The sequence below is a fragment of the Leptodactylus fuscus genome, chromosome 9, assembly GCF_031893055.1.
Source record: "Leptodactylus fuscus isolate aLepFus1 chromosome 9, aLepFus1.hap2, whole genome shotgun sequence".
NCBI classification, from domain to species: domain Eukaryota; kingdom Metazoa; phylum Chordata; class Amphibia; order Anura; family Leptodactylidae; genus Leptodactylus; species Leptodactylus fuscus.
Genome location: NC_134273.1, coordinates 47,995,570 through 48,021,286, shown reverse-complemented (window position 1 = coordinate 48,021,286; position 25,717 = coordinate 47,995,570). Strand labels below are relative to the sequence as shown.

The 25,717-nt window shown below is 40.3% G+C and overlaps 1 protein-coding gene across 2 annotated transcripts in view; it reads right to left on the bottom strand.

Moving 5' to 3' along the window:
- Positions 1 to 25,717, bottom strand: part of GRIN2B (glutamate ionotropic receptor NMDA type subunit 2B) — a 450,932-nt gene that overhangs the window by 38,317 nt on the left and 386,898 nt on the right. For both annotated transcript variants that reach the window (XM_075286322.1, XM_075286323.1), the window contains 5 exons: positions 23,726 to 23,934; positions 10,246 to 10,417; positions 9,570 to 9,723; positions 9,275 to 9,400; positions 3,564 to 3,793 (listed from right to left, as the gene is read on the bottom strand). In XM_075286322.1, the coding sequence (XP_075142423.1) occupies positions 3,564 to 3,793; positions 9,275 to 9,400; positions 9,570 to 9,723; positions 10,246 to 10,417; positions 23,726 to 23,934 (891 nt within the window). The remainder of the gene's footprint in view (positions 1 to 3,563; positions 3,794 to 9,274; positions 9,401 to 9,569; positions 9,724 to 10,245; positions 10,418 to 23,725; positions 23,935 to 25,717) is intronic.

The following is a 25,717-nucleotide window of genomic DNA, read 5'->3' as shown; positions in this document are numbered from 1 at the left end:
CTCCGCCTCCTCCAGCAGAGCCAGCGCTGATTGGTCGAGTTCCGTACTCTGGCCAATCAGCACTGGCCAATGCATTTCTATGGGGAAAAGTTAGCTTGCGAAAATCGCAAACTGACAGGGATTTCCATGAAATAAAGTGACTTTTATGCCCCCAGACATGCTTCCCCTGCTGTCCCAGTGTCATTCCAGGGTGTTGGTATCATTTCCTGGGGTGTCATAGTGGACTTGGTGACCCTCCAGACACGAATTTGGGTTTCCCCCTTAACGAGTTTATGTTCCCCATAGACTATAATGGGGTTCGAAACCCATTCGAACACTCGAACAGTGAGCGGCTGTTCGAATCGAATTTCGAACCTCGAACATTTTAGTGTTCGCTCATCTCTAGTGCAGACACGCGTATCCAATTGTCTGGCATGTGGTACTGTGTGCAGACGCATGTATCCAATTCTCCGGCATGTGGTACTGTGTGCAGACACGTGTATCTAATCCTTCGGCATGTGGAACTGTGTGCAGACGTGTGTATCTAATTCTCTGGTATGTGATACTGTGTGCTGATCTGTGTATCTAATCCTCTGATGCGTGTATTTCAGTTTGGATATCAGTGTTGGAATGTGCATGTGGAGTGACCGTGTGTATTGCAGGTTTGTATTGGCTAAGAGGGGGGCATTGTGTTGGAAATGCTGTATCTCAGCAAAGGTACTTCTCAGCGAGTTGGAGTCTCGTCTTAAACCTTACCGGATATCTGAAGTATCTCTGTACCAAATTTGGTGAAGATTGGTCCAGTCGTTTGGTCGCACATAAAGAACAGACGGACAGACAGACAACAATTCATTTTTAGAAGATAGAGAGATATAGGCTAACAATTTCAGTGTATCCCACTTAGTTTAGGGGGTGAGGTACATACCATTACAACCTGGATTAAGCGTATATAGGGAATGTAGGCTGAAAATTTCAGTGTATCCCACTTAGTTTTGGTGGGGTTGTGTACCCCACCAAAACTGTTGAAACCTGGATTAAGCGTATATAGGGTATATAGGCTGACAAGTGATGTGTATCCCACTTAGTTTTGGGGGGGGAACACACCAGAGAACCCTGGATTAAGCGTATATAGGCTGACAATTTCAGTGTATCCCACTTAGTTTATTCCACACCATGGAAAGCTGGGTTGAGCGGATATAGCCTGGCTTAATTGCTGTGTATCCCACTTTGTTGTTTGTGGGTACACAAAGCTGGATTGAGCGTCTCCCTGCAGTGTAGCCCTTAAAAGAACTGTTGTTTTTCTTCTTTTGATTTCCTGCCTAGCAGAATCTAAAACCTATCTAGTCCTCAGCAGATATTTCTCTCTTTCTAAGTGCAAGCCGCAAATGAATCGGAGATGATGCCGCCTGTTCTTTTGAATCAGAGGTCACATGTCCTCAGCAGCCAATGGCTTTTCCTAGTTTTTTTCATGGCTTCCGTTGTCGTAGTTCCTGTCCCACCTCCCCTGCGCTCTTATTGGTGCAGAAAAAGTGCCAGGGAAGGTGGGAGGGGAATCGAATTTTAAGTGCATTTGCTATGCTTTGTTATCGAATTGAACAGCGTGATGTCCGATCGGACAACTACTCGATAGAACGCTGTTCGCTCATCTCTATTAATTATGTTTTTATTCAGCAAAACTACTAAAATAAAAATAAAATAACTACTGTCAGGGTCTGGGGTTGCTAGGTGGGGTGGCATAGACACAAAAGTCCAGATTCTTTAGTCCAAAACAAAGGTAGAGTTTATTTCCACTCAAAAAGATAGTGGAGTAACAAAAGGAAACAATGCAAAAATAAATACCTGCCTAGCTAGGCTTTGACTAAACATAGAATAGCTTAGCTCACTTAGAGTAACAGAAATCAGAAGCCAGTTGAATCACTCAGGACACAGCTCCAAATATATGACCTCTTTCTTTGGCTCTCCAGCCAAGTTCTGCCCAAAGTCTGCTGCTGGAGCTGGCTTCTTAAGCTCCCTTGATAAGCAGACTCTCTGCAGCTTAGTCGCTGCTGGAAAATCCCCAAAGTGTGGACTGGAGGGGAGTGGAATGACAGGTCCCACTACTAACCTACCTGCCATTCCTAAAAATCCAGCCCAGTACTGAGCATTTACCAAAATGCTCAGCAGACGAACGTTGTCTGCTGAGAACAAACATTCCTTCTGGAGTTTTCTCATCTCACCCACCTTAGTAGTCTGGGTGAGATGTGCACCCCCTCCATTACCTGACCAGCCATCGGCTTACAGTACATACATTTGAAATAAAAATAATCTTACTGACCCATGGAATAACGTTATCATTTTACTTATACAGTAATGTGCATGGCATACAAAAAAATCATACAAAAGTGGAATTACAGAATTGCTGTATTTTCTGAAACTCATTAAAGTAATGTTTTCATAATCGGAATGGAAATTATCATGAACAATGCAGATGACAATGAGGTAAATACACTATTCATAATAAAAAGAAAGTAAAAAAAAAATTATACATAACTCATATATCTAAAGCAGAACAGGAATGGCAAATTGTTGCTACTTGATTGTCAAAACAGTCATATTGTCACTGGATCTTGTATTCTGTGTCTAAATAAACATAAAATGCAATGGGTCCAAACATGATGGCAGTGTTGGACTAGGGTGCCTAGTGCCCGCAAGTAAAATTCATTCTGGGGGCCTGTTATACAGTTACACTCAAATATTACCATATATTCCTAAAATATACCAAACATAAAGGTAGGTTTCAGCAGTAGATTTGTGCCATGTCATCGCCTCTGTCATTGGTAGCTGGCTCTAATCTTGAACTAGGGCCCTCTTAGTTATGTGATCCGGAGATAAGTGACCACAAAGCAGCAGACCTCAGGCAGCAGAAAGACACTGAAAGATTATTGGCCCAAGGTGGAAGGACACTGGTTGGCTTTGCACCTATATATCATCTCAGCTGCCCAGTGACGGAAGGATATAAAAATAAACTATCCAGCATATTAGGGAGGCCAAATATAAGCATATTAGTACATGCCAAATATAAGTCAGTGGCCGTTTTATAGAAAGAGGCAATAAACAGTTACATTATCTTTATATTATGGCCTCACTGTGCAAATATGTGTCCTGACTGCTTATTTATATGCTGTGTAAACAATGCGGAAGGCAAGAAAGCAGTTAGGTGGATAAATGAGGTGGCAGCCATCATTGTACGTTGCATGTAGGAGGGGGCCACCATGACCTTTGTTTGCACAGCACAGACTGTACATGAGCAGGTGGTGAACCTGTTTTTTCACAGATAGGCTATGATGTATAGATAGTTAGAATGTTATTATTAGCACAGCAAAAAAAGAGTTAAGCACTTTTATAGCAGTTCTACGAAGTAGCCAAGCGATTATTTTGTTTCTTTAACTATTTAGTAGTCTTATATTTTAATGTCTTTAGACAATTGTCAAAATTAAACAAAAATGAACATTTGTAACTATTTTCCATGTTCTTTTTTTAATTAATCCTTGGGCATTTTAAACAAACACTTCCAAATAAAATGCTCTGTTTCTTGAATAACCTACCTTTTTATCACTGAGACCGGACACCTGGTCCACATACTCTTCTTGGATCATGAAGGCAGCAAGGTTGGCTGTATAACTGGCCAGAAATATCACAGCGAAGAAAGCCCAAACGGAAACCATAATCTTACTTGTAGTTCCCTTTGGATTCTGCACAGGCACAGAATTGTTGAATACCAAACCCCAGAGCAGCCAAATGGCTTTTCCAATTGTGAAAGAAGGTCCACCAGGCTCTGGAGGTCAAACAGAAGACTAAATTAGAAATGTTACTTATTGAACAAGCTAAGATAAGTGAAAAAGAAACAGAGGTATTCTAAAGAGAGTTTTCACTTATCACTTTGCATCTGATGGGTAATACCAACCTGAATGTATCAAGTTTATGGGAGTTATGACATGAATTTGTTACCTTTGAATTTAAGGGTATTTTCACGTGAAACCAGATTGTTGCAGAAGTTAAAGGGGTATTCCCAACTTGCCTGTTCACCAACCTGCATGCTGTGTGCTCTGTTCACTTCCTGGTTTTCTCGGTAAATTGTTGGGCGGGGTTTCACTTGCTGTCTCCCAGACAAAGCCAGCTCTGCTATCCCTCTTCATAGCAGTACATGTTTGCAGTCAGTAATGAGGAATAGTTGTAAATAAATTAGGACAGTATCACTGGAAGATGCACAATATGAAGCTGATGTAGCAGAGCTGGATTTGATAGGTGAAGAGAATCCCAAATGTACATGCTACAGGAACAAGAGTCAGCTTGCAATAAACTCCGTTTTAGGTCTGTGTTTACACACAGAGGTAACAGACTCGCTATCTCAGCCCTTAACGGCAAAATTTAATTAGACTGATAACTGGGAGTTAAACAGCTCAGAAATACAAGCTTGCTAGTCCAGTCCCAAGCACTCAGCTCCCCCTCCCCTCCTGAGAGCAGGGAGCTATGTCACTTGTCCTGGGCGAAGAGATAAGGTCATCCCCAGGTCCATGGTTATGAAAACGCAGTGTAAACAATGAAGTGATTAATCTCAGATAGTAGCCAAACAAAGCAGTTTCGATGAAGCTAATGTGGATTTAAGACTTTTTCTAAATACATTGGTTTTTAGAAAAAGTCTTAAATCCACATAAGCTATTAGTATAGATAGGATCCTTGAGATGGGACAACCCCTTTAATGTAACAGTACCATGTATCTGAATTTTTTGCAACTAAAAGTGTGACTGCAAAACTTTACGTGAAATATGCTCCTTACACAGGGGCGTTTCTGTGGAATGTTATATGATTTTTACATTCAGATATACTATACAAAACTCATTTTTAGTCACATATTTCTGCAACTAATCTCCCACATATGAGCCCACATAGTCTTATCACAGGATATGATCAGTGAAGCAGAGGCAACTATTATTTTCTTTTTTTTATTATATAACCATTAGAGATGAGCAAACTGTTGAGTGAACAGTGAACTGTTGATGAGTAAAATGTTCGATATTCGTTTTGAATAGCTGCTCAATATTCGACTATTCGAACGAATATCGAACCCCATTATAGTCTATGGGCAAAAATACTTTGTTTCAGGGGATCCCACCATTCGACTCAGGAGAGTCACCAAGTCCACTATCACACCCCAGGAAATGATGCCAACACCCTGGAATGCAACTGGGACAGCACGGGACGCATGTCTGGGGGCATCTAACAAGCCCAAGTCACTGTATTATGTCAGGATCCCTATCAGCTTGCGATATGCGCGAGCTGACTTTTTCCCATAGGAATGCATTGACCAGCGTTGATTGGCCGAATGCCATGCAGAGTACAGGATTCGGCCAATCAACGCTGGTTCTGCCGGAGGCTGGTCTGTGAGGAGGCGGAATCTAAGATCGGACCAGAATGGAGACTGCTGTGGACCGCTCTTAGACTCCGCCTCCACCGGCAGAACCAGCGTTGATTGGCCGAATGAATAGGATCGTTTTTAAAATCCAATCTCTGAATATTTGGAAATCGGATTTTAAAAACGATCCTGAAATTTTAAGATCGGCTCAACCCTAAGTGCTGGCCGATGTAGCAGTGTCTGATGTAGCAGTCCGATGCAGCAAAGCTGAGTGTGTAGCAGGTTCAGCTGAACCTGCTGCACACTCAGCTTTGCTGCATCTGATGTAGCAGTGCTGAGTGTGCATTGAACCATGCTGCACACTCAGCTCTGCTCTACAGCTCTGTGTATGCTGAGCTCTGCCGCTTTTACGTGTAGCTACATCTGAGATCGGACCACAATGGAAACTGCTGTGGATGGATCTTAGACTCCGCCTCCTCCAGCAGAACCAGCGATGATTGGCGGAATGCTGTACACTGGCCAATCAATGCTGGTCAATGTATTCCTATGGGAAAAAGTCAGCTTGCGTATATCACAAGCTGACAGGGATCCCGACCAGATAGAACCCCAAAGAAAAAGGGTGAGTAACATTCCCCCCTAAATAAAGGTAATCCCTAGCTAACCCTGCCTGTAGATCTGTCCCTGTCTCACAGTCACATAGTTCACATTCTCAAATTAATCGAATGTTAAACTCACCATTCGTCTAAATTGGAGGTCACCTGATTTTGGCCGCCAATTCCTTTTTCCGATTTTTTTTTTAACTGCCTCCGTTGTCGGAGTTCCTGTCCCACCTCTCCTGCGCAGTTATTGGTGCAAAAAACACGCCAGGGAAGGTGGGAGGGGATACGAATTTTTACTGCGTTTGCCTCGTGGTATTCGATTGGAATCGAATACCTCGAACGGCCTGGTATTCGTTCAAATATGTATTCAATCGAACGGTGCTTGCTCATCTCTAATAACCATCCATCACTGAAAAATCACAATGAAACTAAGAACAAACGCTGCAAAAGAAATGCCATAGAAATTCATAGGAAAAATTGCAGCAAAAACGGTTGTAATTTTGATTGCTTTTACACAAATGTTTTGCAGGTAACATTAACATGCTACATTTTTTTTAAATGTGCGCGTTTTTAAAAAACACAATAGTGCAGCATTTTTTTTTTTTTGGGGGGGGGGGTGAGACTACACAATCTCTTTCACTTTTCTGATACTGTAAAATAGTGTTTTCTTTTCTGTTGCATTTACACAACATGGTAATATATTCTGTGTATTGTTGCCATTTCCCAAATGAACAGTGACTCATAGTAATCTATGATGCTGCAAGTTTCAGCCTGAACATATATCTACATTCATACTGAAGTGACTGTAGACCCATGGCCAGGCTGGAACTCACAGGATCATAGATCACTTTGATGCAGTGAGCTCAGTTTATCTGAGCCAATGTTAATCTAAGAAATCTTGCTATCATATGAACTACACTCACCGGCCACTTTATTAGGTACACCATGCTAGTAACGGGTTGGACCCCCTTTTGCCTTCAGAACTGCCTCAATTCATCGTGGCATAGATTCAACAAGGTGCTGGAAGCATTCCTCAGAGATTTTGGTCCATATTGACATGATGGCATCACACAGTTGCCGCAGATTTGTCGGCTGCACATCCATGATGCGAATCTCCCGTTCCACCACATCCCAAAGATGCTCTATTGGATTGAGATCTGGTGACTGTGGAGGCCATTGGAGTACAGTGAACTCATTGTCATGTTCAAGAAACCAGTCTGAGATGATTCCAGCTTTATGACATGGCGCATTATCCTGCTGAAAGTAGCCATCAGATGTTGGGTACATTGTGGTCATAAAGGGATGGACATGGTCAGCAACAATACTCAGGTAGGCTTTGGCGTTGCAACGATGCTCAATTGGTACCAAGGGACCCAAAGAGTGCCAATAAAATATTCCCCACACCATGACACCACCACCACCAGCCTGAACCGTTGATACAAGGCAGGATGGATCCATGCTTTCATGTTGTTGACGCCAAATTCTGACCCTACCATCCGAATGTCGCAGCAGAAATCGAGACTCATCAGACCAGGCAACGTTTTTCCAATCTTCAATTGTCCAATTTCGATGAGCTTGTGCAAATTGTAGCCTCAGTTTCCTGTTCTTAGCTGAAAGGAGTGGCACCCGGTGTGGTCTTCTGCTGCTGTAGCCCATCTGCCTCAAAGTTCGACGTACTGTGCGTTCAGAGATGCTTTTCTGGCTACCTTGGTTGTAACGGGTGGCTATTTGAGTCACTGTTGCCTTTCTATCAGCTCGAACCAGTCTGGCCATTCTCCTCTGACCTCTGGCATCAACAACGCATTTCCGCCCACAGAACTGCCGCTCACTGGCTGTTTTTTCTTTTTCGGACCATTCTCTGTAAACCCTAGAGATGGTTGTGCGTGAAAATCCCAGTAGATCAGCAGTTTCTGAAATACTCAGACCAGCCCTTCTGGCACCAACAACCATGCCATGTTCAAAGGCACTCAAATCACCTTTTTTCCCCATACTGATGCTCGGTTTGAACTGCAGGAGATTGTCTTGACCATGTCTACATGCCTAAATGCACTGAGTTGCCGCCATGTGATTGGCTGGTTAGAAATTAAGTGTTAACGAGCAGTTGGACAGGTGTACCTAATAAAGTGGCCGGTGAGTGTATATCACACACACAGCTTTCTGAATTTTCCCTAACATTTGCGAGCTTTTTAGATGCAGCCTATAGACTTTACAAAGGCTCTTCTAAAAATCTACTGCTCACGACTTGCCAACGATAACAAAATTCCCAATTTTCAAACTAAATGTATTTTGAAAAATTATGTTAAAGTGGTTCCCATTAATAGCAATAGTACTAAAGTGATGTGAATCACATAACATGCTGGAAATAACCCTTATGAGTTGTTTGCTTATACTGTATAACACATTTTTTAGTTCGCTCTCCCCAGTCAATTGGCTTTGAGAATAGCTGTGCGTTGCTTTTTCGCAAGTTTCCTTTGGTTTTGTCAAACAATTGCAGTTTCCCTTCTAGTAGCGATGCATATGCAGGGGCAACAGTAAGTGGGGTGCAGAGGGGACCAAATGTTAACTGCACACGCCTTGTAACCAAAATTGATTCCTATGGATAGACATTAACATTAGCATTTTGGTAAAAGAGGACCTTTCATGTCCTGACAGTTTAGCTGGGCTGTGAGGAATGCCACCATTGACATTACTCGACCATAGCTCTGTACTGACACAGGGGGCGCACTGTTGATTTTCTAGCAGTTTATAAAACCGCATGTGCCTGAGGACTTGAAAGGTCCTCTTTAACTTTACTGCATTTAAAGGGATGTATCCACTAAACTGAATAGCAGACTTATAAAATAGAATTAAATGCAATAATTTAGGCTTCATTCACATGATTATGTGCAGTCTGTGGATCAGTAAACGGCATGGACACCCTGATTGCTGTCTGGGTGTCATCCACAGCTTCACTGATCCAATCATTCTATTGAATGGTCTGAGAAGCAAATGTGAACAGGTAAAGGACTTGCTCCAGCATTTGTGGCTCTTAAATGGACCCGGAAATAAGCTATGCCAATTACACAACCTACGACATTAAAATGTATGGGCCCCTTCTTTTACCCGTAATTGTGATTGTGTGCATTAGGCCTTATGTAGCATGTTTTTGTTTATAAACAATTCTGAAACCTTGTAAACTATAACACTATTCATAACTTGTTATGTGCCAATATTGTAATAGATAATCATTCTTGAATCAATGGCTGTGCAATGGCTGTGCAATGCACAAGTCTTGCAAAAAGAGGAACAACCAATGTTTTCTCACCTCGGCCATCTGCAAGGCACCTGTTGTACCCCACTGGACTGAAGTACTCAAATACAAACACCGCCACCGCAGACACAATAAGGAGCATCACAAACATCATGACCCAGACATCAGCACTGAAGGGCTCTATAGGGGAAATATAAACGCTTCATTAGAAGATTGGAAGTCGATAGAAAATAGATAAATGGGGTGAAAAAAAGCTGAGAAAAAATGAAATAGAGATGGTGAAGGTTAAAGAAGTCAGAAGTAAAGACACTGGACAGAGTTCGCAAGCAAATCATCTCCTGTGAGTTACCAAGGAATGCAGAGGGAGAGACTGTTCCATTGCTTCTTGAAACCATGACACTAATACCAGTCTCTATAAATGGGACTGAAAAATCTACTACTTCTGACCGCTCTTCGTTGATGGTAAGGGAACCAACAGCCATATATGCTCGTTTTGTTACTACCTATTAAATAACAAAAGAACATGAAGTTATTAGTCATAATGTGACCGAACAATGAACAAATGCACTAAAGAAAAGGTAGATGTGACCCCCACCTTGCAAAAACGCTACATTTTTCAGTACCCTCAAAGTGGATGGGATTCTGGCTAATCTCATCCACACAATGCAGGAAAAAAATCTACAAAAAATCTGCATTTTCAAAAACATTTCAAATGGAGAGTAAATCCTGACAGGACTCCTAAACAGAGTCCTGTTCACTCCATTCGTTCACAACCCCAAGTATCACAGAAGTCTATCAATCATCCTGTGTGGTTGGAGCAATCAAGATATTCACTGTCTCTCTTAAGGGTCCTGGCAGGATTTATTTGCTCAACTTTTCTCCTTGTATTATATCCTGCTCTCAAGTACTGTATGGCAGCATGAATCACTTAACATGCTCATATTAGGCTAAATATCCATTTAACTTCTAACTATTAGGTTTCTAGTACTAAATATGACAAGTGTCAGGTGAGGGCAATATCTTACCTCGCCAATCATTCCATTCCACGTGCCATTAATTTTCTTCCCATGCTTGCCATTAGTTACCAGATAAAGATCATAGGTAAATTTCACAGTTTTAGCTATTTTCTTCAGGATATCGATGCAGAATCCCTTGCAGCATCTCTTGATGTAGTTTCCTCCCTCTTCTGTGCGGTTCCTAATGATCAAAACAAGATTAACATAAGGGACTGGAAGATTGACAAGTTCCCCGAAGTCACAACAACTTCATGTTTTCTAGGGCCTTCGAGCAAGAGGTCCTGTTTACTGCAACCTCGTAAAACAGCAATTCTATTATGTTTCCTTCATTTGCTCTTTGTTCTCCTTTTCTGACGGTACCTAATTGTTTTCAAGTCCACAGAATCCATCCAACCTACACTATACGACTCAAAAGAAAAAGCACACATATATATATAAAAATATAAATGTTTATTAATACTCATGCTAAAACATATACCCACAACAAAACATACTGACAAAAGTAAATAAACGTTGTATAAATGGGGGACATAGAACCAAAATAACCAGGGTGTGGAGGCAGAGATACAAGTAGGAGGTGTTACAACAACAGTACTAAAAATGAACCATGTATATCAATCAAACAGGTACAAGGTATGGTGGAAAGCATCAGTAAGAGGACATAACCAGACCATTGCTAATGCACATAAAACAAACACCCGCCAGTACCAATAGATAGTGATGCAGATATAAAGAATATAATGTATACCCCTACTTGTATAACATACCGCCAACGCCAAGGAACCGCCAACGCCAAGGAACTGCCCAGTAACACATGGGCTTCTTTCTACCATACCTTGTACCTGTTTGCATGATATACATGGTTTATGTTATATATATATATATATATATATATATATATATATATATATATGTATGTATACAGTATGTGCTTTCTCTTTTGGCTTGATATTTATCTTCACACACATGGTATGATTTATTTTTGTTAGCCTACACTATACAACTGTATCACTGAGAAAAACCAAATCATTGCAGAGTTACTGCCGTTTGTACATGTACTGTATATGTACAGAAGATCTGGGAGACTGAGCTTTACATTTAAATTATATCAACATTTCAGTTTCATATCAATGAGAATTTCAATCTCGATGGCTATGCAATGCATTTATATTAATGTAACAGCTTTTATAGTTCTCCATTGGAATGGACTTAATGTATTGGCTCCAGCTACACAGTTTTGTATAACCTCTAAATTGTATATAGTGTTTATGGAACACTAGTGTAAGGAGCACTACTTAGTACCTCCAAATTTTAGAAAGTTTTTATTTAGAAATCAAACCAAAAATATGTTTACATGATCCTCTGAATGGCGTATAATATATATATATATATATATATATATATATATATATATATATATATATTCTTTCAAAAAACCCCACAAACATTGCTAGAGTACCACACTGCAGCACATAGCAACTAGAGATGAGCGAACACTAAAATGTCCGAGGTTCGAAATCCGATTCGGACAGCCGCACACTGTTCGACTATTCGAACGGATTTTGAACCCCATTATAGTCTATGGGGGGAAATGCTCCTTTCAGGGGTACGCAAAATTCGATAAAATTATACTTACCAAGTCCACGAGTGACGGTCGGGCTGGATTCTCCTTGAAGTCTTCTCCCGGCGCAGCGTCCCCGCGCCGTCTTCCGGCTGTAATTCACTCTGCCTAGGCATCGGGCCGGCCCGACGCCAGAGCAGAGCCGACTGTGCATGCGAAGGCATGCCCGTGCATGCGCAGTCAGCTCTGCCTATGCCGGATGCCTAGGCAGAGTGAATTCCAGCCGGAAGACGCCGCGGGGACGCTGCGCAGAGAAGACTTCTAAAGATAAGAGAAGAACCAGCGTTGATTGGCAGAATGTATAGCATTCTGCCAATCAACGCTGGTTCTGCATCGAACCTTAAACTTCGAACAGCTAGTAGTGTTCGACCGAGTACGAGTATTTCGAATACCGTAGTATTCAATCGAACACCTACTCGATCGAACACTACTCGCTCATCTCTAATAGTAACCTTTTGGCTCTATAGTGTGAAACTGCAGGTGACATTGTTGTCACAATACATACTACTCAACACAGTGCATGAGCCTTCCTGTAACTGTGCAAATTTCAGAGATGCATATATATGATGATGTCAAGGTCAACATTGTACATATTACTTAAGTCAGAATTTTGTAAGCTATTACTTGGGCAGATTTCCTAACAATAATGAGCGCCAATTGAAGATATAACAATTTGTTTGGTGCTCATTAAACTACCATTTACTGTACATGCAGCAACCACAATACTGAATGGGCACAGGCGATCATTAATACAACCATTTATCATGATAGGGCAATCCTTTTTTTGGTGGCACATCTCCGGTTTACAGAAGGGGATGCACTGTTGACAAACCATGCCCTCTTAAAAGAGGTGATCGATGACAAAATAAGTCTTGTATCAGATGATCGCATGTATCAGCGAGCGGGCGGGCTGCATCGGAACCGGGTATTAGCTCTTACAGTCAGATAACACCCTTTTCCATTATCTCCGGTCGGTAGTTTTACCGATCGGAGTTTTTAACCCTTGCAATGCGATGGTCATACATGATCACCACATTGAAAGGGTTCCGCAATCTTTTTAACCCCCCCCCCCGGCACCCCCTGCGGCGAGATCAGGGGGTACTGGTCTCTCTGTAATATGCAGCCCGGGGTCTGGCCAGTGACCCCAGGCTTACCAGAGCCCCCACATACCTGGCTGATCCTGCCAGGACCTTCTGACGTCAGGCTGTGCGTCTGCACAGCCTGACTTCCTGTGATGCACTGTGAGACATGTGCATGCTGTGTCTCACACAATCAAAGTATTGCTGAATCAAGTGTCCTAAATGGATACATGAAAAAGTGAAAAAAAACCAGTGCAAAAAACTAAAGTGTTTAAAAAAAATGAATAAAGTTATAAAAAACCCCAAATTCCCAATTTTCTATAAAAAATTAATTATATTAAAAAACCCTAAAAATTAATAAAAACAATACATATTTGGTATTGTAATACATAGGTATTGGATGTACCAATATGGACAGTAAAACGCTCTCACTCGGAACCAAGTAAAATAATCGGTGAATATTTATTTTGAATAAATAAAATAAAAATGTTACGCCTCTCAGAAGATGGCAATGCAAAAATCAATTATTTACGTCCCCAAATGTGTTTTTGTTCTGCAGAATTAGTATTGCATAAAAAAATAATATAAATGAGGTATCGCCGTAACCATACCGACCCGCAGAATAAAGGTCACATGTTACTTATACTGTACGTTGCATGGCGAAAAATTTAAAAGGTAAAATGCAATATCAGAATTGATTTTTTTTTTTTTTTTTTTTAATCCAGCAAGAAAGAGTTAATAAATAGTATTCAATAAGGTGTAGGCACCCAAAAATTACAAAATGGATCTTATCCCGCAAACAACAAGTCCTTATATGGTTACGTCACCAGAAAAATAAAGAAAATATAGCTTGCATAACGTGAAGAAAAAAAAAAAAAAAAAAAATTGCCAAATTATTAGAACACAACTGGCTGCGGCAGGAAGGGAATATATAAGCTGTGCGAGCGAATATCAGAGGACACCCCAGATTTAGAGCTTATGAGGGAAAATACACCATAAGTACGCACGTAATGCATTGAAAGCATAGGGAAAAAAGCCTCCCATTGATTTCAATGGGGGAGCGCACATATGTCGGCTCCCATTCAAATCAATGGGAGCTGCTTTTTACGCGCTCATTCTGAACGTCTTTTTACGATCAGAAGGAGCGCAGCGTTACATCGTGTGAAGGCTCCCTAAATCTGTACCCCAAAAGCTAAAAAGCGCAGTGCTCCTTCGCTTCTGAGCCCTGCTGTGTGACCAAGCAGCAGTTTACACCACATATATAATTTTTTGCCCCTCGGGATCACCCACTTAATAGTTTTAGGAGTGCAGGTCTCTGACAACACAAAGAGGGTGCAACATATTGGGCACTGAAACTGCACATTTCTTTAAAAATTTTAATTTTCATTTTGTACATTAATTTTTGCATTTTTAGGCTCAAAATTATAATACCCCTTGATTCATTCCTTGATGGGTGTAGTTTCTAAAATGAGGTAACTTTTGAGGGTTTTCCATTGTATTGGTACTTTAGGGGCTCTGCAAATGCGGCATGGCACCAGAAAACTGCCCTCAAAAGCCAAATGCCAAAAAGCCTTGTAATGTCCAAAATAAATTAAAAGACAATCAAAAGATGATGCCGATATAAAGCAGAGATATGGGAGATAATATTTATTCATGTATTTGGGTGGTATGACTATCTGCCTGAAAAGCAGAGAATTTCACATTTTGAAAATTGCAATTTTTTCCAAATTTCCATCAAATTTTCTATTTTTTTAAAAATAAATACAAAAATATTGATTAGTTTTTACCACTAACATGAAGTATAATGTGTTACGAAAAACAATCTCAAAATCACTTGTGTAACTTAAAGCGTCTCAAAGTTATTGCCATTTAAAGTGACACGTCAGATTTGAAAAAAGAGGCCTGGTCCTTAACGCTCTTTTGGGCTGTGTCCTTAAGGGGTTAACAGACTGTACTTGGACTCCTGAGACTTACAGTACTCCACTCTGAATTGTGTGTTAGGGTCCTGTTTGTCCAGCAGTGACCAACGGTATGACAACTATCTTCCTCCTTAGACTACACTCCATCTCACTACTGCCACTGGCCAAACTAAACCAGACTTCTACAGTGTGCTTAAACTACACCCAAGTGTCCTCAACCACCATATCTAATGAGGGCTAAGTGTTGGGCACATGTGGTGTGAGGTGCTGTACATTAACCTTACCACTGCGTGCACAGATGCAATGGCTGATGCAATACTTCTTAAAGACATAACCACATATTATATACACTATTATATACACGTTATAGATAAATATAGGCTGACTCAGCCTTAAGGGAATACAGTACCTAGTACTGGGGTATTACATATGGTCCCATCTAGCATTCCTCTAAAAGGAGTGAAATCTTGAAGTCATTCTATTTAACAGTGGATCGCTCTTGAACACCTAAGTGGACACCCATTTCTATTCATATGAGGTGAATGACAATGTAATGAAAAGATTTGTTGGCCATAGCTATGGGTCAACAATCATTGTAAAAGACACTCTCACATGTTGGCCTCCTGACATTAAGTGATAGATATTGCTCCCGGCTATTGAACCGTAGTGACTTACTGTTGAGTCAAGTAGACAAGGTGAGTCAAACATCTGCCATCCCACTCAGACTATATATGTATAAATGCTGTCCACCTGATGTATGGTGCTGATCATATAGAATCATGTCTTCTTTTTATCAATGTCCTCACCCTCTTCCTATCTTTCTTTTTTGCTGTCATGTATACAATAATAAAGATCTTTGATGCCCATCTCAGACAACATGAAGATTACAGATCCTATGGGTAATCTGTGATATTTCCAAGGTGATATACAGTACAAGTGATAGCCTTGAATTCAGAACAAAGTTGTTTGTCACTTCACATAGTGGCATATGCCTCCTGATATGATAACATCTCAACCATGACATAGGGCATGTCTGTAACTGTCAGCCTGATTTCTCCAGTGTTTGGAACACAGAAAGCAGACCCTCTCATACAGTCAGAGTGAAAAGACGGTGCAAAGGTCAGCTTTATTTCTTATAGTAAAAGGAACACAGATTGGAGCTTTGAAAGTCTCTGCGGATGTCACACAGTGAAGCATTCCCTTCTACATTAGCTTCTATTTAAAGAAGCCATCCATCAAAGACTTGAAAAATGTAAGACGTTTGACAAAACACTCACAAGGCAGTATCAGTATGGGCACATTTTGGAATTCTGAGATAAAAGCATCAAATGAACACTGGAATGGATTGTACATAGATGGATTTTTTTTACATGTTTAGTTTTATATATTTTAACTATTCAAAAACATTTGGACCATTAAAAAAAATACTTTGAGAGAGAAATATTAATATTGGCACATCATATAAGCACATGCCAGTATTTTTCCCTCTTACAGCCATGCATGGTAAACATCAACAGGGCACAAGCTCTGCACCCAGACTGAAAATATTCATAAGTCAGTGGCATTCTGTAAAATAACATAGCAATAAAATATAGCGCTGGGGCTTCATAAGTATGGCACAAGGATTCCCTCCTCCCTTTTATGATAGAATTCCATATTACTCAATGGATTTACAATATGAAAGCTGGCATAAATATATTGGTATATCTGCCTTGCCTAACTTTGGGCTCGTTCACATCTGCACCTGGGAGTCCGTTCTGCAGGTTTCCATTTCCTGCACAAAACAGGGCAGGAGACAGAAACCAGCCGGCATGTTTCCAACCCATTCATTGGAATGGGTTTGAAAAGTGTCCGGCTATGAGCGCCGGTAAGCATTTTATACTCTCCGTGGCAAAACCGTTTTTTTTAAACCGGACACAGAGTCGGACATGCAGTACGCTGAGTCCGGTTTAAAAAAAAACGGTTTCGCCGCAGAGAGCATACAACGCTCTGCATGCAGAAGATGGAAACCTGAGAACGGAGTGCCAAACGCTGGTGTGAGCCCAGTGTTTAGATGTTTTTATGTGTTTTTGTTACATTTATTCACTGTTACTAGAGAACTGTTCACTGGTTTAACCTCTACATTCCACTGTTTAACCGATACATGTTTGCAGTGGTGCAAACATCTCCTAACACTAAAGAAACCAGCAGCCAATTTCCCGGTGTCTTAAGTGTCTGTCTCATTTCCTTTGCCAGTGAAGAGATCTAGTAGTCGACCTGCAAGCAGGGCAATGTGGCTCGTTGCTATTCTGTGAAGGTTGACCAGGCAAGCAGAATGATGCCCACTGGACATTTTGTGCACTGATCCACCAATGCTGGCCACAGAACACTATGTGTACTGGTAACTTTCTTGAAAATAACAATATTATGATAAAGTTATGGTTATTAGATATCTGTAAATGGGACTCTGGTACAGGGGTTAATCTAATTCTCCTATTTTGAGTTAGGAAGTAATAATTGGCATAAAGCATAATTCTGTATTTAAGATGGTTCGTTCTTTTAAATAACATACATTATATACACATCTGTCCATGCGGCTTGTGATCCTAATCTAATCTAATCTATTCTGCCAGTTCACAATTTTCTTAGCCAATCAGTGCTTGAACTCTGATGCTCCTTTGAACAGATCATTGTAGCTCAGCCACTGATTGGCTGTTGTGTTCATGTGCGGGCCAAAAGTCAGGACTACCAGGTACCCAAAAGAGACTTTCTGCTAGATCCCTGACCGAATAGAGAAGGGAGCATATAGGGTTTGCTATTTTAAACCTCTCTAATGTGTTAAAAGAAAAGTTCTGGAAAACCCTAACTATTCTGTCTGATTCAACTGATTTTTCTTATTTGCTGATTTGACAGGCAATAAAATACAATAGAAAATTTGTTAAAATCTCATCTGTTTAAATTTTCCTAAATAAATCTAGTATTTTTAATTCAATAATGCATCATCCTAGCCAGAAAAGTGCAATCTGTTTGCTCCTATAAATACAAAGCCAATATGTCTGCCGAAAATGCAATCCATAAGTGACAAAATACGTTTTTTGTTGTTTTTCACTTTATTCTATTTTTCAAATAAAATCTGTGAGTATGCAAATATAATTAACTTTTTCATCTCAAAGAAAAGTCAGACTTACTTCACTGCGAACACCTATGGTGCTCAGAGGAGATTATTGACTTTGTACTGAAAAGGTTAATCAATAGATCTTATGGCTACGCTCTGTTAGCTGCTGTTGAGGAATTGTTCGACAGCTTGACAAAATCCATTAATTTTAAAGCAGACCCATGCATTGAAATAAAAGTAAATTATACGAAAAGGTTACCAATTTAAAGTATCATTTTACATGACTGTGACATGTGATTCTCTGTCACCTTGGAAATGCCATGCAATCTGCAGTCAGCATGTTATAGAGCATGGGGAGCTCAGCAAACAGATATATTATGATAGAAATGTAAGACAGTTACTCATTGAAAGACCTTGTCCAGCCAGTACACCTTCCAAAAGCAATATTTGATTTATTTATGCATTTCTGTTTTGTTCACATAGTCATACAGGTCTTTGTTATCTGTGGGAAAAGTTGTGTTTTTTAATGGTATTACTTAATCCCTTAAAGATACTATATGTTGATACTAACGTATTTTTCGGACTATAAGAAATTTCGGAGGAAAATGAGGGTGCGTCTTATAGTCCGAATGTGGGGGGAGGAGCGGATTTGCAGCATGGCCGCGCTACTGCCACCGCTGGTTTTCTTCAGCGGCAGGAGCGTGACAATCTGCAGGCCCCGGCAGCTAAGACACTCCCCGGCATCCGCCGGTCTATTACAGCAGATGCCAGGGAGTGTCTTAGCTGCCGGGGCCTGCAGATTGCCACGCTCCTGCCGCTGAAGAAAACCAGCGGTGGCAGTAGCGCGGCCATGCTGCAAATCCGCTCCTGCTCCACAGGTCCCGGCAGTCAGTTAGCCCCGGGGCCGGTCCCCACCGGCCCCATACCTTTAGTGATGCAGGCCGGCTCCTGCACGGCGAGGCCGCAGGAGCCGACCTGTTCCAATGACAGCTGGGAGCCTAATGAAGGCTCCGAGGCTTGTCATAGATATATATTACTATCGTGGCTGGTCTATGACACTCCGCGATAGTAATGTATAGAATCTCCCATAGACGGCAATACACTTGTATTGCCGTCTATGGGACTTGCAATCAAATGATTGCAGGTTCAAGCCCCCTAGGCGGGGGATAATAAAATAGTAAAAAAAAAAAAAAAAACACTTAAAAAAATATAATAAAAAATAAAATAAATAAAAGTTCACCTCCTTTCCCTAGAATACATATAAAAGTATAACATTACTGTGAAACATACACATTAGGTATCCCTGTGTCTGAAAATGCCCGGTCTACTAATATTTTTATGTACAGTGAACGTCAAAATCAAAAGTGCTAAACTGCCGGGTTTTTCTCTCTGTTTTGCCTCTGAATTAAATAAAAGGTGATCTAAGCAATAAACATTTCCCAAAATGGTATATCTAAAAAGTACACCTGGCCCCACAAAAAAAACGCCCTATACATCCCCATACAGCTGCAGGGTCACCTGTCAATGTGGCCTTGCAGCTGTTCCAAAACTACAACTCCCATATATTAAATATTTTACCATTTTTTGCCTGAAAATTTTTTTTCCCTATTTTTCTCCTCTAAAACCTGGGTGCGTCTTCTAGTCCGAAAAATACGGTATATGTTTTGGACATTAAGGCTTGGTGACATTTTATTTCATATTTTAGATCTCTGTCTTAACTTCTTTAAATCTCTGTTCATTGTAGCCAAATGGACAGTTTTAGCCTAGTTGCAGACGACCGTGCGTATTTTGCAGTCTGCTAACTAGTAACCAGTGTTCCTTTTATGTGGACCGTGTGTCATCCGTGTGTCTTCAGCATCAGTGCTGACTGTCATCAGTGTGTGACCCGAGTTTGTAGAGCCACAAAACAAAAAAAACAAAAAAAACAAACACAGGACACATCTAGTGATGTCCCTAGCTAGTCTGTTATCAGACGGCATACTGATAACACATGAAGTACACCCATGACAGTCCGTTCTGAGATATTACATTCACATACAAAACATTATATGCACCTCAAAATGGTGCAAAATACAAGAACAACTTGTCACTGAACAGAATAGGACCTGCTCTATATTATGCAGCACGGACTCACAGCCCGCACACTGATCAGTGGAAATCATGGGTCAGTGTGCTATCTGGGAAAGACATGGGTAGCACACTGATCTTGCCCACGGTTGTCTTTAAGGAGCTTTACTTAGTGACCGACAGCCTTCTGTGTGCATGCATATTGAGATAGCTGACAATCACTGATAGGACCACCAACTGGACTGATTACCCCGGCATGAGAAGAGACTTAAAAAAATAAATAATAATAATAATAATAATAATAAGTGACACGTTTTACTAGATAGATAGATAGATAGATAGATAGATAGATAGATAGATAGATAGATAGATAGATAGATATTCGTCTGCTTAGATCCTCCTGCTCAGTAGTACATGCCATGCAGGTTGGATTGTATTTTCAACATGACAAGTTCCCTTGAAGGGGAATTTGTAACTAGGAAAGATTAAATGGGCTTTTCTATGATTTACAATATACATCCACTACTCGGTACTGCAGTTCATCCTATCACTTGTCTGGGACTTGATGCGACAAGCTGCAAAACTGAACATCCAAGCACATTGGAGCAATTTATCAGCATATCCACACCAGTTTTCTGGTGTAGATGTGTGATAATATGGCACACATTTGGCATAATTCCCTTTATTGCCCCAAATGTGCAACACATTCCTCATTCTGCACTTTCCACATGCGGAGCAGAGAACAGAGTGGGTTGGCCACACCTCGGTCCAAGATATTACATTTACATATAAAACATTAAAACTTGTCACGCAAATTTTGCAAGGTGTTGCATTAGGAGGCGTTCACACTACCGTTGGTGTCCGATTGCAGTGTCCGTTGCTACTGTCCGTTCAAGATTTTAGCAACGGACACTAGCTGTGTCCATTACAATTTCCATTCATTTCAATGGGATTTCATCTGTTGTCCGTTTGTGTCCGTTTGTGTCCTTAAGGGTCCGTTAACAACCATGTCCGTTTTTTCAAGCGGACAGAGAAATCACACATGCAGGATTTTTTTGTTCGCTTGAAAAAAACAGACAGAAAGTGTCCGGTTTTTTTTTAACATTGAGGTCTATGGGCAACGGACATATAACGGACAGTAACTGATGGCCATCAGTTACAGTCCGTTATTTTCTGTCCGTTTATTTTCTGCACATGCTCAGAAAGCATAAACAGCAAAAAAGAAAAAACGGACAGTATAAAAAACGGACACTAACTGATGCTAACTGATACTAATGCGTCCGTTTTTTTAACTGATCCATTAAATGGATCAGTTAAAAAAAACGGACGCATTAACATCAGTTAGCATCAGTTAGTGTCAGTTAATGTCCGTTATGATAGGTGTCCGTTTTTTTTTCTTTTAAACGGACACCTTCATAACGGACACCAATGGTAGTGTGAACGCCCCCTTACATTGTACTGGGGATTTGAGATACCAGCTTCCCTTGTGGGACTAGGAAAAAGTTAAACAAATGTTTAAAGAAGCTAACAATAAAGAATAACACATAAACAAACAATGAAATGTTTAAAATTACGCACGCAAAATTACGCACGTTATACGCCCATAATGACCCATGGAAATGAATGTGATCTGTTTTGAGCGCTCACATTCTGACACGTGTATACGTGCCAGAATGCGAGTGCGTTAACTCCATGTGAACTGGCCCTTAGATTTAAAAAACACATAACATTCCCATGTGCATATAAGTCCCCACTACCTGTATGCGCTCTCCCGAATGCAGTTTCGTATGCGTATTCCCCTTGTCTGTTTGTTTCCCCCATATATGTCTCAATGTTGCTTTTGTGGCCGTGTACTTTTGGGCCTTCCATCCCTTTTCTTACATTAGCCTGTTTCATAATGTTGGCTGGGGTATCACCCCTGGTCTCTTGTTCATAGGCGAGGCCTGCGAGCCACTACTCCTTTGTTTTGTTTTCCTTGTTTTCTTTTTGTCTTTCTGTTTTATTTGAAAACCTTAATAAAATCGGAGTAAACATAAGTCCCCACTATCCAAAAATAACATTATTTATCCTGTATGGTGAGTGCCGTAAAAATATATATATACTGCAATGCGTAAAATAACGTATTTTGTTAACCTTGCTTTCCCCATAAAACAGGAATATAAAGTGATCAAAAAGTCTTATATACCAAAGACCAATAAAAAGTACAAGTTGCCCTGCAAATACAGAGCCCTGACATATCTCCATCAACAAAACAGTAAAAAAGTTATAGGTGTCAGAATACGCTGACCCCAGTTCATTTTCAAAAAGTGATGTTTTATCTGTAAAAAGAAAAAAAAAAACGATAAAATGTAATAAAACCAATATAAATATGGTATCACTGTAATCGTGATGACCCTCCGGACAAAGTTACCATGTAAATTTTAATACAGAGGGTACGCCATAAAAACAAGATGCAAAAATTATGAGAGTATTGTGGGAGTTTTTTCATATGATCCCCTTAAAAAAATTTAATAAAATCAAAATATTATGTACACTAAAATGGTGCAAAATGAAAAGCAAAGAACAAGCGCTCACCTAGGCGTGGTTGACATCTGTATTCGGTATTCCGTTCGGGGAGTCCGCTTGGGCACTCCCGAACAGAATACCGTACGCATTAAAAAGTGGTGAGCAATGAAACCACATGGACCTCATAGACTATAATGGGGTCCATGTGTTTTCCGTGCTGTGTCTGCATGAATCATGAGGAGAGAAAAGTAGTTCTTGAAGTATGGTGTTGGTTTATCTATTCCCATATGTAGTGTCCCTCCCAAATAACCTGGCTAGGATAAGGAAATCATGGTGTGGTTTCTGACAAGTACTAGACCATAGAAAGTTGTATTCAAGATCATATCCATTGTCAAGACAAAAGACTGTTACCACTAAGATGTTAAGACAAAATCTTTATAACTCAGGAAAAATTTTTAATTATATTTGCAGAAATGTTAAACCTTTGTCTACTAATTTAAATATGGCGATGTTCATAGCAATTCCCCTTTAAGTCTTGGAGAACACTTTTAATTTTACTTTAGAGAATCAGTATGTTGAAGAAGCAGTGTTGAAGATGCAGATGGAGCCCACTGTGTTGATATCCATTCTCATTGACTATAATATAAAAAAAAAAAAAAAAAAAAGTGCCAGAAAGTTTTCTTCTGTCATGTTTGGTTCATTTTGTAATGTAAGAAAGTCCTATATGCACAACATTTTCTTTTTTGGAAACGTAGCGAACATGACGGAAGAAAACTTCTATCATATTTTTTACATGGGGGTGAATGCAGACGGATAGAAGATGGCGGGGCTTTGTCTGCATCTGTCATTTAATATCTGTTGTTCTTATCCTATGAAGGATGAGAGCAATGGACATTAAATAACAATAGTGTGAACCTACTTTTATAGTCAGATCTGCTGGAAAGAATATCATGTTTTCCCTGTTAATTCTTCTGAATGACTGACACTGCTCCAAGTGGAAAGTGGAGCCATTCAATATATTTTCTTAGCTACGTGAATATTACATGGATGTACGGTATTCTACCTTTTTTATTAAGAAAATCAAAAGAAACTATGAAAGTTAAGTTTTAGAACATACCGTAGCATCTGTATAACATCTAAATAATAGCACAGTCATCCCCAATTCAAAGTGTTGAACATAGAACAAAAAACATTTCCTACATACTCAATGCGTATCTGTTTCCTACAGGGAACAGTATTCCTCATGCAAGTGCCACTCAATGGATCGACATCTTCTACAATGACAAAAGGAGCTTCTTCCAATGTAACAATGCTCAGGTGCTCATCTTTGTGTTCTTCTGAGTTTGGATACAGTTCAAACACTGGCCACACATAATACTTCATTTGTAGACTCCGGTCCTTGTATTTGCCAACCTGAAAAAAGCATGAAGAGATAAGAGATGATTGACACATGCATTGATAAAACACTTGATAATTATAACACATCAAAATAGGCAACAAAACTGTAGTATGTGCATAGACTGATGGGGAGTTTACACTATATCTGCCGTCTACCCAGGGGTCTCCATCCTATTCCCCGGAGAAACTGCATAGGTGGCGGCTTGCCAGCGGTCAATTTAAAACCCATTCATTTGAATGGGTTTTTAAAGCAAAGTGCTGGTGTCCGTATGCAGCCTCTCCGTGATAAAACCGGGTTCTTTTGCACACAAAGTCTAGCTTGTGTAGGTGCAAAAAAAATGGATTCATCGCGGAGAGGCTGCATACGGACATGGAAGTTTGCTTTTGAATGGGTTTTAAAACTGACTGCCGGAAAACCGTCTCCTGCGCAGTTTCTCCGGGGATTAGGACCAAAACCCGGCGGGCAGACAGCAGACACTAGTGTGAACACCCCCTCAGTCTGCTGGGGTTCATAAAACCTCCCTGTGGATTCTTAAAGAATATCATAAAAGTCAAACCTGTCCAAGTGATGACCTCTGTTGTGAAAATGTTGTAAAATCTGATGGCATGCTGGATTTTTCATTTTTTAAGCACCAAAATTCATGTTCTGACAGTAAAGCAGATCCATGAAGATCAGCGGAGCGCAGGTCGGATCATTAATTAAGCAGTAGAGTGGCTTAAATTAAAATCTCATGTAAAAATAATGCAGCTCACAACATTACAGGCGCCTTCATGTAAAAGTAGTTATCACTCCAAATACAGTATATTGCTTATGTTTTAAAGGGAGCACATACTGAAAAGAGTAAACCTGACCTCTGTTCATCAGGACTACAAGCCACTAATATCTTAGCCCTCTCAAACCCTGTCCATATGCCCTATTAGCATATTCATATTCTCTATGCAGTCATGCCATTTGAAGCTTTTAAAATGGTGCTATATATACTTTACACTGGGCTGCAGAGGTGGCGGAAGAAAAATGCAGTTAATCAAAGTGGTGAAAGAAAAGCTCAGTGCTGGACCCCCTTGCCAACCAATACGCTCCGTGCTTTTTGTCCATTTTACACGTGTAAAAATACATGTGTAAAATGTAGTAAGCCATTGAGTTCAATGTCTTTTTTTTAACGTGCATCTTTTTGCGCGCGCAAAAAGACGCGCGTTATACATAAAAAAACATTGAACTCAATGGCTTACTACATTTTACAAGTGTATTTTTACACATGTAAAATGTAACAAAATGCGCAGAGCGTTACTCTGTGTGACGGCACCCTAAAGCAGTTACATGCCTACATCGCTTCACAAGAGCACATCGTACCAAGGCTTATCTTCCCTGTTCATGTCCACATTAAGGCTAAGACCCCACATGGCGGGCCGCAGCGAAAAATCTTACAGGGAAAAATGCGGCGGGAACTCATTGTTGTTTTTTTCCCCAGCGCTTTTCACAGAGTGTCCACAATTTTTTCCTCTGTGGATTTTCTGCTTCAATTATACCTATAGGAAAACTGCTGGTGTTTCAGTAGGTATAATTGACATGCTGTGTTTTGGAAATTGCAGCATTTCTGCTGCGCATATTTTTCTGCAATGTGTGGATGAGATTGGATGGGATTATGCTATGTGGGGCCCGGTCTTAAATGGATTTCCTGGGTCTTTAATATTGGTCATCTATTCTTAAGATAGTTTATAAATGTCAGACTGACTTACAGTTATGTGTACAGTATCAGTAAACACAAACCATCTCTATATTATCACGTATTAACATATT